Here is a 25282-nt window from a genome sequence, read left to right as displayed (position 1 = left end):
CCTGGATGGACTGAACTGGTTTGTGTCAACTGGACAGATTTCCGTCAGCTTTGAGTACATTGTGAAAAAGCACTGAACAATGACTGGTGTCATGAGCATCAGATAATCACTCCGAGATTCCAACTGCTTTGTGAAAATGAAATTTTACTGTAACTCAGCCCTGTTCTCTAAACACAGACAAACATTCCAGCCTCCTAAACAAACATGCTATTGCATCACAGTGAAGTTCAGTGGAGCGTTCAGGATTTTACCGAACTAATGGCAAAATCACAAAATGGAAAGAATTACAGTATTCTCTCCAAAAAAAGGTAATTTATCATACCAGAGGAAATATAGAAAATACTTAACATGCCTTCTTGCGTTCTTGATGATAACAAACCTCATTACTCAAAAGGCTAATTCACACAGCTAGCTACATTTCAATCATTTAAAGTTGACTTTTGGATTTAGTATGTTGGGAAACACAACTGCCATGTTCAAACTGAACCAACAAAAGCCAACATGGTTAAATATCCCAATGACCGAACCAATGAAACCCAACAACTATTTGGTGTTCTCTTCAATCTACTGCTCTGTCTTTACAAAAGTTCACCTGAAAGAAAAAAAAGTGAATATACTTGCAGAGTTACGAATTGCTTCATCTTGGAACGAGACACCAAATTGAGCTAGAATCTAGAAGCATTTGATTGCGTAGAGTATGTTGCAGACCTAAAGATTCTGATTGTAAGGTAGCTACTCTAAAAACAGCCATGCAGACATGTGGCAGCGCCTTACATTATTGCTTTGTAAAGGAGGACAACTGGGACTTCTACGAGTGACAATGATCTAGACACATACTGTAACTCCTACAGTAAAGGTATATTCATAGTCAGGTTATTTGATATATTAGGAGAAAACCTAAACATCTACATTGTGTGCAAGATTTCAACATGACACTGAAATCAAAAATATAAATTAGTGCATTCATGAAGGTAACAGCAGGAATAACATAGAAAGCAATAGAACATCCTGAGAAGGAAATAAAATGGTGGTTGGTTTTTAAGTGTGCACATTTGATATAATTAACATTCAATGTTAATTTTTAAACAAATTGTCATTAATATCCAGTTTCAGATCATGTAGTCATTGTTTTTGTCAGTGTGAACGTCCCTTTAGTCTGTTGTGTAGAATTCAGGAATGGGGAAATGTTGGATAATCAAACTTCATGCCCTATTCTACATATAATTCTCTTTCTTACATCTGCAAATGGAATGATACAATCTATTGTGAGAGGTAGGAGGAGGAATTTTCTGTTGTTCCCACACTTGTAGAAACAGGATTTATTCAGCACTGCATCTACATCCATTCTGAGCGAGTGATGCTGGGTCAAAAGAGCAGGGCTATCAGACATCTGAACACTTTAAACCTCAGGGAATCAAGAGGTGTTGCTCCCGTAACATGATCTGAGATTTGGATCTGAGATCAACTTCTTAAGTGGTCTTGATCCAATCCATGTCCTTGCTCTTGTCTGACAGAGCTCTGCTTGGTTGTCTAGGTTTTGTAGAGATGAGGTGAGACTTGAATCGTATCACTATATTACAGTTTTAGAGTCCGACTTTGTCCTTTTGAGTCTTTGAAACCCCATCCAGTTTTGCATAAAAAGACGGTCCTGTCTGTTAAATTGGTGTGGAGTTAACAGTCTCCTCTACAGCTCCACCGCCAGGCAGATTCTCTCTCTCTCTCTGACTGTCTGTCTGTAGCAGGAACAAGGACTCTTGTATCCGCCAGGAAGACGAGAGAGCTGCCAAAAGGATAGTGAGCTAAGAAATGTTGCCGAAGGAAGCTGTAAAGAGAGAAAAGAGACCGAAGAATGAAAAAGAGCATAAATTATTCATGTGATTGGAGGAAATAACATGCAGAGAAGGGATGTGCATCACAGAACCTCTGTTGTTAGACATTTACTCACTATGTCAAACTTTACCTTCTCATCTACAAGATCCCTCTGGACCTCCATGTTCTCCCAACTAATGTGCATGTTATCAGGGAGATATTCAAAGCCTTAAAAACACCCCCATATATAACCATGTATCAGGTGCACATTTCAGATGTGAAGGCTGTTCCTAGTAAAGGTACACTCTTAAAAATAAAATGGCAATTGAAGAACCTTTCAGTGAGTAGTTCTCAAAAGAGCAATTTTTTAGTGTGAAGAACATTAAAGGTTCTCTAAGCGATCCTGGGTGATGTCACTTCTTGTTGACGTTCGAACTATTGTCAAACAAAACGGAGGCTAGCTAGACCCTCCCTCCTCCTCATCCGCACACTAGCCCCCCAAACCACACCCCCAAACCCTTCTTGTCGGTCATTGGCTGGAACAGTTTGTTATGTTTCGGGGAGCGGGTCGCCGCAGTTTGTTTTTGTTGCTGTTTGTGGAGCCTGGGCTGTCTACAGAGATCGCGTTTCTTTACAGTGTGTTCAGGGGACAGGCAGCCAGTGGTTAGTGAGGAGATGTTTGCTGTGTGTGACAACAAATGTTTTGGCCTAAAAAACGCGTGACATCGCTTAGAGCACCTTTAATCTAAAGATCAACCTTTTTCCACTATAAAGAACCTTTTTTGCTATCGAAAAACTTTTTGGATTTTAAAAGTTCGAATCATTGATGCCAATAAATAACCTTTATTTTAAGATACCTTTATTTGTCCACAATCCCAAGGGAGTATGTATAGGAGTTTCATTTAAAAAATTGCAAATCTAATGAAAAAAAAAAAACTACTTTAACTAATATCTGTGTGTGCAACATTTTAGCCCATTTACAGTCTCTCCAAAGTCTCCTTATAGGGATAGTTCACCCAAAAATTAAAATTATTTAGTCATTTACTCACCCTGATGTCTTCCTAACCTGTATGACGTTCTTTCTTCTGTGGAACATAAAAGATGTTTTGAAGAATTTTCACACAATTGAGGTCAATGGTAACCAAAACCGCTTGGTTGCCAACATTCTTCAAAATATCTCCTTTATGTTTCACAGAAAAAGAAAGAAAGCCATACAGGTTTGTTAAGGTATGAGGGTTCACTTGGCAGGCAGCCATTCTATATGTAGACAATAGGCCATACAAAATAGTGATGGGAGAAACTGAGCTTTTTGAACCTCTTAATCAATTGAACCAATAGCTCTGTAGCGTTTAAGACACATACCAGGACAAACCGCTTGAGAGTGGTTAACCCTTAAAAGCATACCTCAGGTCTTTAGGGACCCGGGACGTCATTTACTACCTTCCTCCTCATTCATTTTCTAAAGTTAGACATCAACCTTCTTAGAATTCCTCAATCAATTCATTATAAAAAATATAACAAGAGAAAAAAACTGGCAATGTCTGATACACAATGATAAAGTGACGTTTCATTCATAGTTACTGAGGCAAACAAAAGAATAGGAAGAATTATCAGCAAAGGTTGAAATGGCTCAGGGATTTACTGCAGAGCAAGTACTGAACTCAGTCAAATATAAGTGTCACTGTCACTTCATGCTGGATCTGACGAAGAAGCTGTCAGTGATCAAGATATTGATTTTGAAGAAGTTGAAAACGATAGTTTTGAGAATATGTTTGAGATGGCGAATATGAGCCAGATGCTGAATGTACTGGGAAATGAGCTCTGATGAGGACAGTGATGATGGTATAAAACATACCAAACTGAACCCTTCCAAGCTCCGAAAGTTAACAAAATATGCTTTATTTTATTCTTCTGTAATTATTACTCTAATATCAGGAGAGTTTTATATTATCGCGACAGCTAGAGATCCATCTGTGTTAGATATAGCTCCGGGTCGCTAAAGACTAATATGTAATAATGACTGGCAAAATATTCATGCATTTAAGGGTTAAGGGTTTACCTTGAGATCAACAGCCTCTAGTGTCAAACCACTGAAATTTCGATGACTTTATGTGACTTGGCCAGTTTGATTCCACCGAATCAAAACAAAAGAGTCACAAAGGATTCAAAGTTTCATGTAATCAAAAGTACCTATTGCTAATACAAATACAGCTAATATCTATTGTCTGACAAAATTATGTTTCAATAACATACTTCAGATCACATGTACTGCAATATCTGACAACAATGGTATGAGTGGTATCTGTATTGCTTCTTTTGCTAAAATTACCCTAAAAATGGTTTCTGTCTCATTTAACCGATTTTACGTTTAACTGACTTCCACTCCTTCCAACATAAGCTCATTGGAAAAAGACGCCTGTACCAAAATTTTTGTAAAACTCGTACCTATACATACAATTCCCTGCAGTTTCCAGCTAAAATCAACACTAGTGAAAGTAAAACACCACCAACTTTTAGTGCAATATACATTTTGACGTTTGCCTCACATAACCAGCTCCCTATGTAGTAAACTCACCAAGTACAACATTGCACTTGCTGCATTTACATTTATGCTTTTGGCAGACGCTTTTAGCCAAAGCGACTTACATTGCATTTCAAGGTACACATTTACATTCGTATCAGTTCTTGCTTTCCCTGGGAATTGAACCCATGACCTTGGCGTTGCAAGTGCCAACGCTCTACTGTTTGAGCTACAGGAAAGCATTAGAAGACAGGCTGCCATTTGTCTCAATAGATTTAAAAAAAGAGCAAAAAACTGGTATGGATTTGCACAAATATTGTTCCAATTGTAATTTGACTAGTGTGTACTTAAAAAAAAAAAGAAGAAGAAGAAAAAAACCTTCCGCAACACAAAATTCTTAACATTCAGATGTGCAGCAAGCCGTCATTCACACTGGAAGTGAGACAGACCGGACAGATGTTGTTTGAGTGGAGGTTGTCTAACGGTAGCAATTAACATAATTCTCAAGAACATCATGGCTTGCGATATTTCTTATCTGTCACCAGAAGAGAGTGTTATCGGAGAAAAATGCAGGAAGGATCTTTTCATCAAGGGCAGAAACAAAAAGGACTAGAAAAAATGAGATCACATCAGAATGCATTATAACTGTAGCAGCTGACAGGAAACACGGCATGATTTATTTCATTATTTCTTTCTTTTTTTTCTTTCTTTTTTTGGAATGCAATCAGTTTATAGGGATTGTAAAAAAAAAAGCTGATTGCAATTTAGAGATGCGTTTCTTCCGGGCCAGGGCAATCAATGATAGTCTTTTTCAATCTGACGAGAAAGGATGAAAATGAAAGTTAAAAAAATATAAAAGTATGATGGAACGACCAATTCAAGTCACCGAACAATGGACAATCAGAGACAAACGCATTTGAGGAAAGGAACAGGTGGAATGGCTTGTGCTGCCGTGACATCAGTGCCAGAGTTGCTGAAAGTCAGAATGATTGGTGAATGTGTGTTATCCGCAGCACTGTCTCTGATGAAGATACCTGATTACTGACGTCCATCTGATGACATATACAATGGAAAGAGAGAGAGCAGAGAAAGGGAGGAGTTAAGATACTGACCCACTACTTCCAAAAACCCCGATTTCAGTAGAAAAGTAGTTTTTTCAGTAGCATGTGAATAATAGCAAGTAATAAACGCTTTTTAACTGTCTTGATTTAACTAAGGCTTAGTCCTGGCTTAATCTAAGCCCTGTCTGTGAAACCAGGCCTATATTTATTTTAGGTAATACTATATTTGACTGTGTCCTTACACATGTAGTTACTGTAGTAATCACTATTAATTACACATAATAACATGCATATAACTAACCCTTAAACAAACTCTAATCCTATAGCACATGCAGTTAATTATTATTACTCAGTACTTAAATGTATAATTACACTGAAACAAAGAAACTATAAAATAAAGTTATATACACTCACCTAAAGGCTTATTAGGAACACCTGTTCAATTTCTCATTAATGCAATTATCTAATCAACCAATCACATGGCAGTTGCTTCAATGCATTTAGGGGTGTGGTCCTGGTCAAGACAATCTCCTGAACTCCAAACTGAATGTCAGAATGGGAAAGAAAGGTGATTTAAGCAATTTTGAGCGTGGCATGGTTGTTGGTGCCAGACGGGCCGGTCTGAGTTTTTCACAATCTGCTCAGTTACTGGGATTTTCATGCACAACCATTTCTAGGGTTTACAAAGAATGGTGTGAAAAGGGAAAAACATCCAGTATGCGGCAGTCCTGTGGGCGAAAATGCCTTGTTGATGCTAGAGGTCAGAGGAAAATGGGCCGACTGATTCAAGCTGATAGAAGAGCACCTTTGACTGAAATAACCACTCGTTACAACCGAGGTATGCAGCAAAGCATTTGTGAAGCCACAACACGCACAACCTTGAGGCGGATGGGCTACAACAGCAGAAGACCCCACCGGGTACCACTCATCTCCACTACAAATAGGAAAAAGAGGCTACAATTAGCAAGAGCTCACCAAAATTGGACAGTTGAAGACTGGAAAAATGTTGCCTGTTCTGATGAGTCTCGATCTCTGTTGAGACATTCAGATGGTAAAGACAGAATTTGGCGTAAACAGAATGAGAACATGGATCCATCATGCCTTGTTACCACTGTGCAGGCTGGTGGTGGTGGTGTAATGGTGTGGGGGATGTTTTCTTGGCACACTTTTAGCCCCTTAGTCCCAATTGGGAATCGTTTAAATACCACGGCCTACCTGAGCATTGTTTCTGATCATGTCCATCCCTTTATGGCCACCATGTACCCATCCTCTGATGACTACTTCCAGCAGGATAATGCACCATGTCACAAAGCTCAAATCATTTCAAATTGGTTTCTTGAACATGACAATGAGTTCACTGTACTAAAATGGGCCCCACAGTCACCAGATCTCAACCCAATAGAGCATCTTTGGGATCTGGTGGAACGGGAGCTTCGTGCCCTGGATGTGCATCCCACACATCTCCATCAACTGCAAGATGCTATCCTATCAATATGGGCCAACATTTCTAAAGAATGCTTTCAGCACCTTGTTGAATCAATGCCACGAAGAATTAAGGCAGTTCTGAAGGCGAAAGGTGGTCAAACACAGTATTAGTATGGTGTTCCTAATAATCCTTTAGGTGAGTGTATATATATGTTATTTATATTTATTTTATATATTTAAATGCTGTTCCATGGAAAGAGTCATTTTGAAACATAAATAATGAGAGTTTTGTTTTTGTCTGAATGTTTAAAAAAGAAAGAAAGAAACAAGCTGAAAATTTGAATAGAGAAGCTTGTAGCAGATGTTGGGAATGGCCTCAGGATCTCCTGATGGAAACAGGCATGTGGAAGAGACAAGCTGATTACGCTAGCGGATGACTCAGGGAGTTTGTGTGGGTCGCTCTCTTCCCGAGACTTCCCGTCAGGTTCACAGTGATTGCAACATCAACATTTAATTGGCTTGTTGAAGACTTATCATTTCACTGAGCATCACGAAATCTATCCGGTTTAACGATAATCGATTGTACATTTCCCATTGCGTTTAAAAATGTCTTCAAAGTAGTACAATGACTTTTCCCAGATCTTCATTTCCTGGTATGAAATAAAACATTAAAGCCTTTCGATTTTACAGTTCTACCAGAAAGACTCGGGAGATAAGATACTGATAAGATACTGTTATTAACAGTCCAACAAGCCATATATGCAATAAGTTCTTTGGCGTAGGGCCCATCCATAACTCGCGATCCGAGGGTACGGATTCTGCATATCCTGCCTGAAGATGAAGGCAGGGGCGCAGCCGACCCCCCCTTGGGGTTTTGGAAGGGACCGACCTGGTGGTGGTGGAAAGGATGGAGCGAAGACCGTCTTGGTTGAGGTGGGGAGGATGGTGGAAAGTGAAAGCGTCAGCATCTGCGAACTCAGTCGAATGTAAGTAAGGATCTTTTATACTTCACGTATTAGAACGCGATTGGATAGATGAGAAGGTAATACATGACGTAACAATTGAGTCTTCCCGGTGGAACTTACGCTACGCTTTCATTTCTCCTAAATGGCACACAAGCAAAGTGCATGGCAAATGCACGTAAAAGATTCATGAAAACATCATGCATTAATATGTACGAACCCTTTTCAGGAAAAACGTCTACGCAATATTAGTGTTTAAATACACATGAGGAGTCCCAAAGGCAGCGAGTGACATCTCAAACACGACAATGAGACTACAAAAAGAGACTTTTATCATGCAACTTACTTGTTTTGTTAACAGGAACAAATGATTGCATTGTTTGCTATGATGAAGCAGTGGATCACATGTTTTTCTCTTTGTGTGAGATGTTTAGAGTCTAATACAGTGGGGCGATTGGGTGGTAATTTGGAGAAGAGCTAATAAGGTTTGGTGTTTCAATAGAAACAGCAATTATAGTGTTGGGAGAATCTGCCTCGCTCTCGGCTAAATTGCTTCGGTGTGAGGAAGGGAGGAGGGTTCGGCGAGGGATGAAGAGGGCTGAATTACTTGGCCTTACTTGGAACCAAAAGAACAAAGCAATTTAGAAGAGTACAGAGGCAACATTTCAGAGGATAAATACCAGATAGCAATTGGACTGGAAGGTCAATCTAAGGCTCCGAATCACTCATGTGAGTGTTATGAGCTTTAACAGAGAGAGCAAGATAAGTCCATGTTGATCATTAATAAACAATGCTAAATTATTGGGCAGGGGACAGAAAGCTATTAACCTTACTGATATATATATATATATATATATATATATATATATATATATATATATATATAAATAACGTACCAGGGTACATTGATATATACTTTAGACTTTGGGGACTCGTGTTCAGGACATACAGAGCTCAGGTTCAGGACATATAAAGAGCCGAGGTGTGTATTGAACCTATACCCTCAAATCTCTCACTACACTTTCCTGCTAAATGTCCAATGTCCTGGTAAAGGAAAAAAGCTGCTAAAAAAAGCTAATATGGGCATATTTGTGACCCTTGCTGGCAAAATAAGTCAGAACGAACAAATTTTCAAAAATTTGTTCTTGTTATTTTCACATTCTCCATTAAAAAAACCTTTAAAATGATCTATGATTTGTTGGATTTCGATAGAGTCAGTAAAGTAAATTTTGAAAAGTTTTCTGAAGGTTCAAACAAAATCAGCTAGCAATCATACCTCAAAATCCATGGTAATAACACCAAATTTGGCACACACCAAGACCAAACCGATATCTATAGGGAAAATATATGTTAAACCTTTTCTGCTTAGCAGTCAGTCTGAGAAGTGAGTTATCATTGGTTAAGGGCTACACATGTAGCAATCCATGTAGCAAAATCATGCAACAAAATATCAATAATAACAATAAACAACAAATTGCCCATCTCATGTTAACAAGTTTATATAAAAAAGATGTTTCCTGCATGGATGTGCAGCCAGATTAATAGGGATCAACACAGCTAGTAGCAAAGTTCATTTTAATACAGTCATGACAGTTTCATATTGTGTCCACGCCCAAATATTGTTCAAGATTTGCAACATTACTGTCCACCTTGTTTTGGTGATGGAACATAATCGCTGAAGTAGTCATTAATAAGTTGAGCAAAATGTTCCACGTCAATTGCTCCGAGAAGATTAGCCGAGATTAACACTCACTATCAACTTACAAAACAAGCATTGACAAAATATTTCATTAAAAGCTTGAAAATTTGAAATTAATCGTGTTTATTTTTTTATGTTTTCAGAGGATGGACGCTTTCATGACATCACAATGCACCGCACGGGGTGTTATGATTAATCACAGCAAGGCAATGTTACGACTGGTTAGCAATATGCTGGTTTTGTTTACATCATGGGTATGAAAATCACATTTCATTGGTTAAGACTCACACCATTCGAGAATTCGCTAATTAAAAGTCATACAGGTTTGGAACGACATGAGGGTGTGTAAATGATGACCGCATTTTCATTTTGGGTTGAACTTTCCCTTTAATTCCCAAGAATTAAGAAGCACAAAACCTCCGACATAAACACCAAAAACACTTGCCCCTTCAGTTAATTTACATCAACATCATCCAAAACGTAGATCAAGACCCTTTTATGGCCAGAGTGGTTGTCTAGTTTTTCACCCGATCAATATTTCATATTTTCATTCATGCCCACTGAATCAAAAATGACAGGCCGCTATAGAAGGCCTCTCTTTAGACACCCGCTGGAAACCCTGCTGGCTGAGAGACGCGTCTAAGAATAAACTCGCACAAGCTGTGTCCTCCAGCCATGCCAGCCCAGCGGTGCCCAGGAGACAGATTTAACTCGCACTGACAGGTGATGTCAACTATCAGAAACCAACTAATCAGCTTTGGGGGGACTTCTATTCGACCGTCCTCCTCTCTCCAACACCCTTCACCTGTTGAACCCTCACACAAGTCCTCTGTCTGAACCTCTCAGGTGAGGATTTTCCCATTGGGTGGCTCAATTATTCCTTTATCACCGCACGGAGGCCAGGACTTGGTGAACTGTTAAATTAAATTTGCCCCCTAAGCTGTTGGTAGAATTCCCTGACACAGCGATTAAGTGACCTCTAATTCCCTCTCCTTGTTAATGCGGGGTACACTGGGGTTTGACACTTGCTGAGGCGGGAGTTCTGAGGACGCGTCTCGCTCCGAGGAGACCCTGATACTTTGTGTCTTTAACTGCTGGTTGTCCTTTGAAAGTTGTATTTAAGTGAGCTTCAAACGAAGAGAAAATTAGAGGTTTTGTATCCCAAAAAAGACTTGCATCCCAAAAGACTCAATGCCGAATAAAACATGGATATACAGTATGTTATGTTATGTTGGTAGCATTTCTTAATGTTAACTTATTTGAATAAAGTTTAATAAATACTAGAACACATGTATTGCTCATTGTTAGTTAATGTTAATTAATGCATTAACTAATGGGATTTAATACAACAGTGATTTCTGGTCTTTGAATTTGATTGGCTGATTTCTATTCTATTCTATTATTATAATTAAGTAGTGCTGTCAAATCGATTAATCACGATTAATCACATCAAACATAAAATTATTTGTTTACATAATGTGTGTGTATATATATTATTATATTTATATACAGTATATTATATATGTGTCTGTGTGTATATACAATATATACATATAATAATATACTGTACATACACACATATATCATGTAAACAAATAATTTTATGTTTGATGTGGTTAATCGTAATTAATCGATTTGACAGCACTAATTATATTATATTATTATATTATATTATATATGTAAATGGCTGATAATTCATTTATTACTTTAAAAAACCCTAAACAAGCATTAAATTAAATTAAATTAAATTAAAAATATAATACTAATATTTCTATAAAAAAATCAGTCTAATTAAAATGGTCTAATTGTAAAAAGTTAAGTCCAACACAATCTATGCCAATATATATATATATGACCTATAATGTTGTTAGTCAAGTTGTTGTAACACAATTTTTATAGTTGCACCTCTCATTCACTTCCTCTGAAGAGTGATTAATATAATATAATATAATATAATATATAATTAAATATACTTTTAGTAATTTTTTTTCTCTCTCTCTGTTCTCTGAATCCACTTGTGTTTGTTGGAAGTGCACACTATAAATAAAATGCATTATTATTGTTAGGGAAGTTGTGCTTCATGCAACCTTTGAATGAGTCTGTTTCCATCCACAGGTTTTTATCCGCATTAAAGCTGCTGTCCGTAACTTTTTTAAGTTAAAAATAATCCAAATTAATTATTTAAAAAAAAACATATTTTGCCAGTGTTCAAACCTATCTGCTTGCCATAGCTAGATTCAAAACGGTTAGCTTGTAATAATGATTTTAATTCCAGTGGTACTGGTGGGTTTTCGCAGGAAATTCGAGCATGTCTTTGCGTCATTACGTCACACCCGTACACATAAAGAAGGAGTTTCGGCTAGCCGGCTATACTGCGCGTGACGAGATGTAGAGATCGCAGCACTTTACATGATTAAACTTATGGCGGATCCAGAAAGATCCAGACAACAATCATCAGTGTCAACTGGAGATTAACCAGTTATAAAACCCAAAAGACTTCGTACTTCGGATTTAAGGTGGAAAGAGAAAGAAACCGTCTCATGCGAACACAAGGATACACATCGGCGGGGCTTTTGAAAGGTGCGTGAACTCCCGAAGGGGTTCGAAACGGAAGAAGAGACAGCTTTTTCTGCTGAACAAGTAAGACATTTCAATAGTTCAATCGTGTAACAGTACGTTTTCTTAATTCACACAGTTATGGAGTTTCCTTTGTTGTGCCTTTCTCGTTTAACGTTAGCTATTATGGAGAATATGAATTCTGAACTACACAGGTAATCATAAAACACATTAAATTTAACATTAGTCACGCAATGCTGATGTTGTTAACATGAACAATTTGAGAACAAAGTAGGCTATAATTTGCACGGTTGCTGTAAATCGCGTTGATTAAATCTAACGATCGCTTGTCATGTCGAATGCTTTTCCCCCCTTAGTTGATCAGAACAAAAATGGATGTTACTTACTTGTTCAGAAGACATTTTCCGGTGAAAATTCTTATGTTGGTCAAGCTTTCAAAAAGTGAATCTGTGATTCTGTATGACAGTATCCACAGCGCGGTGACTGACAGCAGCACTCGCCTCAAAGCACTGTGTTCATCCGCGCTGTTTCATGCCGATTTACAACCCACGTAAAGATGATAATTCCGCGAATCACTGCAGTTACAGATTTCGAACAGAGATGGCGACAAAGAGGGAAAAAGCTACGGACTGCAGCTTTAAGTAATATCGAATGAAAAATGCCTTATGGAAACAGTAAAATTCGATTGAATTTCATGAATATCGACTCAAATGAAATACGATCGGTCTCATCGGCTTATGCCATAAACGCGGATGGAAACGTTATTATGGTGCAATCCATTTTGCCTAGTAAAACTTTGTTCGCAAATGTTGGTGTCACAGAGGAGGCTCCCGTACCACCTCCTCTCTGCCACCAGAGGGAGCCTTCTCCGGAATATTAACTATTGGCTCTGAACTCAAATTCCCATAATACCTCTTACCTGGGACTGATTGCACTTCACACCTGCACTGCATTTACACACACACTTAAAAGACACTTCCACTCACTACTTCTCTGCGAAGTCTTGATTTGCCTTGGTGATCACTTCTGAGCGTTTATCCATTGTCTTGTTTATCTGGTTTTGATCTTGGACTGTTTCCTCATTTGTTTGATTGTTATCTGCCTGGCCTGACTTGGACTGTTCTTGGACTTTTGATTATTGCTGCCTGCCCCGAATTCTGCCTGTTGTCTGGATTACCCCTGCTGTTCGATCTACCTTGCTCTGTCTGCCCTGTTTGACCCCGCCTGTACGACCTTCCATATTAAAAGCTGCAAATGGATTCTACTGAGTCTAGTGAATCATTACAGAAGACTTCGCCTACAACCGATCCAGCAGCAGTCATGCAATTGACCACTGAGCTCACAACCCAAGCTTCTCGTCTGAACCGGCATCACCAACAATTGAATCATTTGACTACACTCACTGAACAACTTGTACGAGGGTTGCAGGAACTTCGTACAGCAGTTGTTAATGCACCAAGTACTCCCGCCGCCCCACCACCTCAAAGTGATCCTTCAGATACAGTGAGTACATCAGTTAATCCTCGGCTCGCTTTCCCTGATAAATTTGATGGCACTCCAACTAAATGTAAAGGTTTCCTACTACAATGCACGCTCTTCGTTGACCAACAACCAACTCTTTATTCCACCAATGCCAGCCGCATTGCATTTGTCTGTTCTCTGCTTACTGGCAGAGCACTAGAGTGGGCTACCGCCGTTTGGAGACCAGAGGGCTCCCCATTTGCTTCATTTGAGGACTTTATCCAACAGTTTCGTCAAGTTTTTGAACATACCACAGAAGGAGGAGATGCTGGAGAACAACTCTTAACTCTCACCCAGGGGAGGAAAACTACAGCTGAATATGCTCTCACGTTTCGCACGCTCGCTGCCCAAACCAACTGGGTCGAAAATACATTGAAAACTCTCTTCAGGAAAGGACTAACAGTTGAACTTCAGTCCGAGTTAGCCTGTCGAGACGAGGGAAAGAACTTGAACGAATATATAGCTCTGGCCATTCAAGTCGACAACCTTATGCGGTCCAGACGTGCCACCCGAGCACCAGTCCATTACTTACCCGAGGCAGCAGCAGCTCACGAACCTATGCAGATCGGATTCACTCATCTTACTCCAGAGGAACGTGAACGTAGAATGCAGAATCGGCTGTGCATGTACTGTGGTCAACCTGGACACATGAAGCTCTCCTGTCCTGTCCGACCTTCTAATCGCAATCAAATGGTGAATCATCAGGGAAAACATCTAAATTCTGCATCCAGTTTCTCTCTCCCTATTCGTTTGACCACTCAAGATCAAATTACTGATACTACAGCATTGATAGACTCTGGAGCAGCGGGAAACTTCATTTCTCATACATTTGCCAAGCAATGTAACCTCAAATTAAACCCTTGTCATTCTTCCCTAACAGTGGAGGCGCTAGATGGACGTCCCCTCGGAGAGGGCAGGATCCAGCGTGTAACGGAGAGAGTAAAAATGCACATTGGGTCTCTTCATTCCGAGTACATCCAGTTTTACGTCATCCATGCTCCACATCATTCCATCATTCTTGGTCATCCCTGGCTTCAAATCCATAACCCACACATTTCCTGGAGAGAAGGTCAAATAATTCACTGGGATGAGACTTGTAACAACCGCTGCCTGTCCAAAGTCACTCGAGTAACCTGTTCAACACCAGAATCTGTCACATCAGACCCCGAACTGGGAAACATACCCTCTGCATATGCCGATCTCTCTGAAGCCTTCAGCAAAGAAAAGGCCTCACAACTTCCTGAACACCGCTCAACCGACTGTGCCATTGATTTAATTCCCGGTACTACACCCCCAAAAGGAAGAATATTTCCCCTATCTAAACCTGAATCTGAGGCCATGAAACAATACATAGAAGAAGAGCTTGCTAAAGGTTTCATTCGACCTTCCACATCACCAGCCGCCGCCGGCTTCTTCTTCGTGAAGAAGAAAGACGGGGGACTCAGACCATGCATCGATTATCGAGGATTAAATGAGAACACTGTCAAATATCGTTATCCTCTACCTCTTGTTCCAGCCGCCTTAGAACAGCTTCGTCGAGCCAAATACTACACCAAGCTCGACCTGCGCAATGCTTACAATCTTATCCGCATACGTGAAGGTGACGAATGGAAAACTGCCTTTTCCACCACTAGTGGGCACTATGAGTACTTGGTTATGCCATTCGGCCTGTCAAACAGTCCTTCCGTCTTCCAGTCCTTCATGAATGACGTTTTCCGGGATATGCTGGACAAATGGGTGATCGTGTACATTGATGATATATTGATATACTCAGACTCACTGGAGGAGCACATTCGCCAGGTCAGATCAGTTCTCCAACGACTCATTCAATATCATCTCTATGCCAAAATGGAAAAATGTGAGTTCCATCAGACAAGCATATCCTTTCTGGGATACATTATCAGTCAGGAGGGAGTAACCATGGATGAGAAGAAGGTAAAAGGTGTGCTGGATTGGCCATTACCCCAGACCATAAAAGAATTGCAAAGATTCTTGGGATTTGCAAATTTCTACAGAAGATTCATCAGAAACTTCAGTCTCATAGCCGCTCCTCTAACAGCTCTAACCAAACGACACAGCTCTCGTATACTGTGGACCCCCGAAGCACAACAAGCATTCCAAGATCTAAAGACACGATTCACTACAGCACCCATTCTACGTCACCCTGACCCAGAACTCCAATTCATCGTAGAAGTGGATGCTTCCAATACAGGAGTGGGAGCCATATTATCCCAGCGACAAGGGAACCCAGCCACGATGTATCCGTGTGCTTTCTTTTCCCGCAAACTTACCTCAGCTGAACGTAATTACGATGTTGGGAACCGTGAACTATTAGCCATGAAATTAGCCTTAGAAGAATGGCGTCACTGGCTGGAAGGAGCTAATCAACCATTCATCATTCTCACCGACCACAAGAATCTGGAATACCTACGATCAGCCAAACGTCTCAATCCCCGTCAAGCTAGATGGGCTCTGTTTTTCACCAGGTTCAATTTCACCGTCACATATCGCCCGGGCACCAAGAACACCAAAGCTGATGCCCTCTCTCGGCAAACTGAGGAGATAGCCCAGAACTCCAATCCTGAAAGTATCCTTCATGAAAACCTGTTAGTAGCCCCTGTCCAGTGGGATATCATAACCGAGATTCAACAAGCAAACCTTCAGATACCCACCCCCACCGAATGCCCAACAAACCTCCTCTTTGTACCTGAAACACTACGGCCCCGTCTCCTCGATCAAGTCCATTCAACCCCAAGTTCTGGTCATCCCGGAATCACTGCCACCATTCAACTACTCCAAAATCAATTCTGGTGGCCCACCCTTTCGTCCGATGCCATCAAACACGTTCAAAGTTGCATCAACTGTCAAACCTCCAAATCACTCCGAAGATTACCTGCTGGTCTTTTACGTCCTCTCCCAACACCTCAACGACCATGGTCACACATTGCTGTTGATTTTATCACTGACCTACCCAATTCCCAAGGCTACACCACCATTTTCACTATAGTGGATCGATTCTCCAAGGCCTGTCGACTAGTTCCCCTCACCAAGCTTCCCACTGCCTTCGAAACGGCAGAACTCCTGTGCAACCAAGTGTTTAGATTCTATGGATTACCTGATGATATAGTATCTGACCGGGGACCTCAATTCACTTCCAGAGTATGGACAGCTTTCTTCAAGCATCTGAATGTGAACATTAGCCTCACCTCAGGCTATCATCCCCAGTCAAATGGTCAAACAGAGCGCCTGAATCAAGACATAATCCGCTTCCTCCGAACTTACTGTCAACAACATCAACATGACTGGAGTAGATACTTATTTTGGGCCGAATACGCCCAAAATTCGCTGGTTAAACCCGCAACTGGCATCACCCCCTTTAAATGTATACTCGGCTTCCAGCCTCCTCTCTTCCCATGGTCTGGTGAACCCACAGAACTCCCATCCGTCACGGAATGGTTGCACAGGAGCGAGGAGGTCTGGGATCAAGCTCACACACACTTACTGCATGCTATCAGACGTCAAGAACAACAAGCCAATCGCCATCGTCGCCCTGCGCCGGAATACCAGATCGGCCAATGGGTATGGCTATCAACCAGAGACTTACGACTCCGACTTCCATGTCGCAAGCTCAGTCCCAGGTATGTTGGCCCATTCCAAATTGTTAGACAAATATCCCCAGTATCATTTCGTTTAGAACTACCGGCTAATTATCGTGTTTCTCCTACTTTTCATGTTTCTCTGCTGAAACCTGCTGGTGGTCCGAGGGGAGAACCGGAGGAGGGAGCCGCCTCTCAGAACCCCCCAGCTATACTGGTTGACGGCGAGGAGGCGTACCAGGTGCACAAGTTGCTGGACTCCAGACGTCGGGGTAATATTCTCCAGTATCTGGTTGACTGGGAGGGGTACGGTCCGGAGGAGCAATCCTGGGTAAATTCAAGGGATATCTTGGACCCCACTCTTACTGAGGAGTTTCATAGGATGCACCCGGAGAAACCGGCCCCTCGACCCCGTGGAAGACCCCGACGTCAGTTGCCTCCTCGCGTCAGGAGCCGCTCGCAGGGAGGGGGCTCTGTCACAGAGGAGGCTCCCGTACCACCTCCTCTCTGCCACCAGAGGGAGCCTTCTCCGGAATATTAACTATTGGCTCTGAACTCAAATTCCCATAATACCTCTTACCTGGGACTGATTGCACTTCACACCTGCACTGCATTTACACACACACTTAAAAGACACTTCCACTCACTACTTCTCTGCGAAGTCTTGATTTGCCTTGGTGATCACTTCTGAGCGTTTATCCATTGTCTTGTTTATCTGGTTTTGATCTTGGACTGTTTCCTCATTTGTTTGATTGTTATCTGCCTGGCCTGACTTGGACTGTTCTTGGACTTTTGATTATTGCTGCCTGCCCCGAATTCTGCCTGTTGTCTGGATTACCCCTGCTGTTCGATCTACCTTGCTCTGTCTGCCCTGTTTGACCCCGCCTGTACGACCTTCCATATTAAAAGCTGCAAATGGATTCTACTGAGTCTAGTGAATCATTACAGTTGGCTTGAATGTTGTGCAATTCGGTGAGAAAATGAATGGAAACACCTTAACATGTTTAAAATCAATTCGATATACCAATTTGATCGCAAAACAGCATGTGACGTCATTACGCACATGTTTTTATCCGCTTTAAAGCCGTTTGATGAAAACACACTTTCACCAGCTTTATTCGCATGAGGTTTTTTACCGAACTTCAGATAATTCAATTGACAAGTGGATGGAAACATGGCTTCTGTCTCTATGAGCATCCTTGTCAACTGCAGTGATATTGTTCAGGTTGTGTATGTTCCAGGTGTTGGGTCTCACCTCTGCTGAGCAGCTGTAGGTTGCGCACCTCCTCTCTGACCTGTAGCTGTAGGACCTGCTGCAGGACCTCCTGTCTCAGTGTCTCCTGGATTATACCCATCCTCTCCAGCTTCTCTCCATTCAACCGCAACAGGGCACGACCTGAAAAAGTGTGTGAGTGACAGTTTGAAAAGTCAATGCCAGCTTTGTAAAATAGCTAGATGGAACAGAAAAGGATTATATCTGTAGAAAATTTGATCGATAGTATGGAATTGGTTTACATTTCTTTAAATCCTCAAGCCATCAAATTAATGTCACAGGTCTTGCCAACAGAACAAGCCAACCAGAGAAAAAGTCTTTGAGATGTCTTTGAGAAAACCAGACATGTAATAAGACTTTCTCTTCCTGCTGTACAGTTTAAGCTCTGCTGCTTCTAAGACACCGCATTTTGGCCAATATATCATTTGTGCATAAAGCAATTCCAGGGCATATTGTAATAAGCTCTGTGACAAAAAAAAAAAAAAAACACCCAAGGTGGCGGATGAAGAGAATGTTGACTATAAAAAAATAAACATAATAAATGATAATACAATTTATTTGTATGGCACCTGTCATACATAAAATGCAGCTATCACGGGTCAGAATAATTAAAAAAATACAGGGAATTAACCAAAATAAATAAAACAAATAACAATAAAAAGCAACACAATTAAGGTTGAGAAAAAAATATTAACAAAAACATTGCAGAAAATTTTCAGTCTGATTAAAACGGTCTAATTTAATTAAACAGTAAAAGCAAAAAAGGAAAATAATAAGGTTGAGAAAATTAGTAGAATTACCCGTATATAAATATTCATCAATAATGTCGTATTCACGTCAAAACTTAAGTATAGGTTGTAACATGCTATTGTAGACCGTTATTTGAAATTGATTCAAATTGCCAACTTCACGTCTATTGCGTTCTCGAAATTCCGGCCAGTTGATAGTACCTAGAATATCTAAATCGACTGCTGGCGGTAGATCCTTTTCCTCTTTAGCACCAAAACTCTGGAACAATCTTCCTAACATTGTCCGGGAAGCAGACACACTCTGTCAGTTCAAATCTAGACTAAAAACACATCTCTTTGGCCTAGCATACACATAACACACTATAGACTTCCTTAATTCAAAATTAGGCTGCATAGTTTAGATCAGCCGGAACCGGGAACACGTCCCGTAAATCCTGATGTACTTGGTACATCGTAAGAAGGATGGCGTCTATGCTAATATTAGTCTCTCTGTTTATCCCGAGGGACCGTCTATGGTGGACCTGCGCCTGAACCCATCCCAACTCATCCTGAAGTGCCAGCCTCATCAGCCCTGTGAAGGCCTCATCGACACGACAGCCATGGGCACTGATCCTCAACAACTCGTCTCCATCCCGGCGTCATTACTTCGACTTCCAACCAGATGGAAATGGATAAATACTCTAAATGTTCCGATCCAATCTGACTTGTAACACTGCCCGAATCGTACACTGGTCCTTCGTTGGCCAGAGGAGAACTGGCCCCCGACTGAGTCTGGGTTCTCCCAAGGTTTTGTTCTCCATTCTGTCCCTGAGGGAGGTTTGGTTCCTTGCCACTGTTGCCTTGGCTTTTGGCTTGCTTAGTTGGGGACATTTAATATTCAACAATATTATTGATCTGCCTTACTTAAGGTGGACGTTGATGCAATTTTCTTCTAGAAACAAACTTTGTTGTATTATTTTAATGTTTTCACTGTGAAGCTGCTTTGATACAATCTGTATTGTAAAAAGCGCTATACAAATAAAGGTGACTTGACTAATTGCGAGATGCATCTCTCATTCGCACAACAAATCTCTTTTCCATTTCGGCTAGCATGCTACCTTTTAGCCGCCTAAGTAAGCAGTAGACAGCAAAGCCGCTTAGTTTCGCAACAGAGAGTTTATTTACATCATAAAGCCTGCTCACGTCCCTCACTGTCAGAGCCTCGTCCTTCAAAAAAACATCACAAAGCAGGAGAATTTATTGTCATTCGCCCCGAATGCGCTCGCTCTAATTAAGCGCATAAATCATATTTTTCTCTCTTACAATATAATCATCCATCCTCATTCTTACCTGGCAAGTCCGCAGACACTCCCTCAGAAGAACGCCAGACACAGTTTACATAACGAGAGTCTATTTTAAGCCTCATTAATGAATGTGTTCAATTTCCGCACATATTGCTGCTCAGTGAAGCCGGTTTACGTAAGGCCCATTTTGTGACCTTGGATGAGCTTATTGATTTGTGTGGTGTGTGTCCAGGAACATAGGCGCTGGACAGCTATTCCCCTCCGTGAATGAAACATAATGACCTTAATACCAGCTGGCCGTGGCTATTTCTCTGATGATGTAGTGGAAATGGAGAGATGAGTGCAGTGTGGTTTGGGGGTTCAGAGACTGGATAATGATAATTACAGTTTTACAGATCATCTACAGAACTTCAAGAGCTGTCCCTTGAGACGAACCACTACCTGGCGTTTAATTACTTTCTCATAAGTGAGATTTGGTTACAGAAACCTTCATACGTTCAGAAACGGGGAACAAAATGACTCATCTTGGAGATTTAGCGGTTAGAGGAAGAAAGGTTGTCTTCTTTCAAGTCAGCTAGAAATAGCATGACAAGCATAGCCTTCCTTCGTTGACATTAACAGGAAGTTTAGATATTTGGGAAAGCTATTAGACTCGTTGGGAAAAACATGCTTCTACTTACATTTTTGCAAAACTTTAAAGACGTGACTTTACATACAATTCACTGCAGTTTCCAGCTGAAATTAACACTAGTGACAGTAAAACAACAACAACTTTTATTCCTTTCCACGTAAATTGGGATTACAGGGGTAGGCTGTCGATTAATTCAGACTTAAAGTGCTGTAAGTAACTTTTTTACTCTACAAAAGCATAAAAATACCATAATATGTTTGCAGATATTTAGGAAACATGCTAAGTTCACATACTCGTTTCTCTGAAAAACACTTCTATAGCCAGTTATTTTACTTATTATTTTACACGTTCCGTGTTGTCTGTCAGTTTTTGTTTTGGTCTGTGTGATCTCGCCCACTGCCAGTTCTCCCAATAGTATTTCGACACCCCGGGATGCCAGTTGGCAGGAACTACAGCGTATTGCAGCCAGCGAACAAACTGGGTCAGAGATTGCAGATTCTACCCGACCTAAAAAGCCTCGGTATCCATCTAAAAATCTTAATGAAAGAGAGCATATAAAAACACGGATAAATCAACTCATCAACTTACAGTGTAAGTCTCCTCGGCTTTCATTGTCAATTGACCCTTCAAAGGGAGTTTGATGTGACGTCGCTTGTCGGACATAGCAACAGTAACTAAAGGGGGCAGGTCTTTGCGAATGGTCAATTGCGCTTATTCCTGTTGCGTGTCCTCAAACTGGCAACCCATGTGAGCGTCGAGTCTGAGGAGGCGGGGGAAAGAACTATTTTTAATTTGGACTGCAGTACCTATTTCGACCACTAGCTGTCATTAGCCACTAGCTATCAAGTCCGAAAATTTGGTATGCGTTTTTTCATATTCATCATCCTAATATTCATCCTCATATTTCACAGAAACCTTGCACGCTGGGTCCGATGCAAATTAATTAAATCTTTGCGGAAAAAAATCGCAAAACAATACAAAATGGAGTCTTCAAGCAGGGAAGATGATTTTGTTGTCCTCTCTCTTCTTAAAAAGAGAAAAAGAAACAAGAAGCGAAGCGATTCAAAGATTACTTCAGGATGTCAGTGGCTCAATTTGATGCTTTGCTAGCGATACTGGAGCCACATATTAAAAAGAAGACCACCAATTTCCATGAACCAATTGATCCTGAACATGTCTGGATTTTGGCGTTCGCTTGTACGGTGGATCTGAATTGTCAAATCACCTATCAAAATGCTTTCTACGGATGCGAAAAACGCAGAAAAATTAACCTGATCCTTATTTTTTTTTTTATGATGGACGAACATTTCGGAGGCAGTGTGTAAACACGATTGACACAACGCAAGGTCGTATTTTTTGCGAAATTTTCGGACGAGAATTTTGGACTCAAGGACCTTCCTTGCTTGCACAATACTATGTTATGACCTCAAAGCACTTTACCATAGTGCATGGTTTGTAAACTAATACTTTTGATGTTTGCAGCACATGATCAGCTTCATATCTTTGGCTTTTCTGGCATAGTAAACTTGCTCAGTAGCTCACATGATACAGCACTGCACTTGCGAAGCCGAGCGCTCGGTGAGTCTCGTGAAACACATATCATGATAAAAGAGCTCAAAGACTTGTAAAATCAAGATTAAAGGTCCTTGCACACTGAAGCCGAAATTCTCGTCCGAAATTTTTGCACATTAAAAAAAATCCGACCTCACGTTGTGTCAATCACGTTTACACACTGCCTCAGAAACCTTCGTCCATCATAAAAACAATTCGGATCGGGTTCGATTTTCTGGAATTGGTTTACGTTTTTAAAACGCATACGAAAATGCCGGAGTCAGTGTGCAAGGACCTTAACTCTTTCCCCGCTATTGACAAAAATTTCCGTCATTTTTGAGAAAACGCTTCCCCGCCATTGACGGAATTTTCCAACTTTCCATGTTTTCACTGTTATACGGTAGGGGGTGCTATTACACATCAACAACAAAGAGTACAGAATCTCCTGAATCTCCAAATCAAAACACATCAAAACGAGAAGCAGAAACAAGCGATATCATATGTAATCATATGCATATGTAAAATAACGCTTTTCGTGCCACTCACTGGACATTTTGCTTTGAAAGCGTCGCAAAAACGTGCAAGCAGCAACCTATAGCACAGGAATATTTTCCCAATGAGCCTGGGTTGTATTCAGCCCTGTCGGGTATTTTTCCCAGGCCAAAGACCAGCAGGGGCACAGATGAGCTGCAGAAATTATGAAATTATTATGATTATGCAGTGCATAATAGCTTGGACTGTTGCCATCACAATTAAAGATGCTCTTCCACACAGCAAGTGCAGAATGATGCAAGCCAGACTCGTGGATTGTACTGTCACAATCTAGTTGTGCTGTGTGGCGTCACACTACGCAGCACGCTTCCAGTGTACAGATGGTGCAAACATCTGTGCCCAGATGCCCAAGGCATGCCAATGTCATAATCTGACCTTGATCAGGACGTAATGAAAGGCTCGTTCCTTTTACGTCACAGTGACGCAAGACACTTTCAAAATTAGTAGTAGATGAAGTGAGCATTTTGCACACACTGACAGTGACTTGCTACTTGATGTTGACTTACTACTTGCTATTGCTAATCAAAGAGAGGTTGCATTCATAATTTAGGAGGGAACATTCGGTAACCCTTTATTTTAAGGTAACGTAGTTACACATTACTACATGTATTTTCTATGGTAATAACAGGAAATAACTAATCCTAAACCGAACCCTAACCATAACTCTTGCAAGTAAATGTAGTTAATTAATATTACTCAGTACTTGCTTATTCACGTCACCTTAAAATAAAGTGTAACCGAACTTTCTCATTCTAAACAGCATTTTATTGGACAACAAATCTGGATACACCAATGAATGTGAGATGAGTTGTTAATATATTTTGTTTTGTTTTCAAGGAGATGAAGTGTATACTGTATCTTTTTATAACTTTCAGGAGTACACTGGGATATAAATGACTCAAAACTTTCTTGACTAAAAGCAATTTCGCTTTTATTGGGTCTTTACTGTGATTTGCTGTACAGTGGAAGAAATCAGCTGCAAAACTGAAGCTTTTCGACTGAAGCATATAAATATCTATGGTTAAAGAGATAAAAGAGCGGCCAATATGAGAGGACACTGTGTGTGTGTGTGTGTGTGTGCGTGTTTGAACAATAAAAAACAAAGCCCTTAAGTTGAATCGCAAGGTGAATTACAAACAGAGAGAGAGAAAGAGAGAGAGAGAGAGCAAAAGCAAAGAGAACCACCATACTGAAATGGGATACTACAGTAAATCACTGCAATTCACAGGACACCACTTTATTAAGCTCTGTCTCTTGTTCTATATCAATGATATACAGTTAGCTAGAATCTCCACCTATAATATCCAGAGAGCTTAAACAGGAAATAGGAAGTGCCTTTTCCATTTTGGAAAGGTGATTTTTAAAGTGAATTTTCTGTACAATTGTGAAAGACTATATTTGCATGCTATTAAATTGCAGTGGCTCAAACTCAATTAATGTGTTGGGAAATCCTGAACTTGTGATGGGATGGAATAATTCAAATCAAAATGCCTCCTGCTCTGCGGCTCTCTCTGTTATCAGGGTGTTCTGGTCGCCATGTTATCTCCTATGTGATATATGGATATGTCATGCTTGTCAGATCATGTGACGCATGAAGAAACAACAAATTACCAATATTAAATGAGAGGAGAAATGGAAAAATAGGCTCAAAAGTTGAGATGTCATATTTTCTGGAGGTAAATAAGTGGTTTGATGAGGGGCATCAAACTTCATAACATATACATTTTTTTTCATTATCAGTTGTTTTTATATGAATGTGACTGATCTAGTGTCCGTTTGGCCACTAATACACAGTTATTCATGACAAAGTTGTAAGAAATATTTTACAAAAAATAGTATAACTACTGTATATTTTAATATGCATCTATTTATTCATAGTAAATAGACACAAAAATACAAAAAACACAATAAAATGCTACAGTGAAAACTTGGTAAATTATCTAGTCACTAGATGCTAGATGCAAACTCTAGATGATGCAGACTTAGGTCCTTTACATGTAATCTGCAAGCAATCACATCATTACCGCATGGCACAAGCTGATTGGCCTCTGCTGATCCTGCAGCCAATGAGA

The 25282-nt window shown here is 40.4% G+C and overlaps 1 protein-coding gene across 1 annotated transcript in view; it reads right to left on the bottom strand.

Annotated features, from left to right (window-relative positions):
- Window positions 1–632: 632 nt before the first annotated feature.
- The window catches only part of samd10b (sterile alpha motif domain containing 10b), an 86948-nt gene continuing 62298 nt past the window's right edge, over window positions 633–25282 (bottom strand). The window contains exons 4-5 of the mRNA XM_056235323.1: window positions 18427–18567; window positions 633–1822 (exon numbers count right to left, since the gene is read on the bottom strand). Of these exons, the coding sequence (XP_056091298.1) occupies window positions 1800–1822; window positions 18427–18567 (164 nt within the window). The 3' untranslated portion in view covers window positions 633–1799. The remainder of the gene's footprint in view (window positions 1823–18426; window positions 18568–25282) is intronic.

This window comes from Rhinichthys klamathensis, unplaced genomic scaffold (genome assembly GCF_029890125.1).
Source record: "Rhinichthys klamathensis goyatoka isolate OS25496 unplaced genomic scaffold, OSU_Roscu_1.1 h1tg000419l_1, whole genome shotgun sequence".
NCBI lineage: Eukaryota > Metazoa > Chordata > Actinopteri > Cypriniformes > Leuciscidae > Rhinichthys > Rhinichthys klamathensis.
This window is presented reverse-complemented; position numbering and strand designations above follow the sequence as displayed.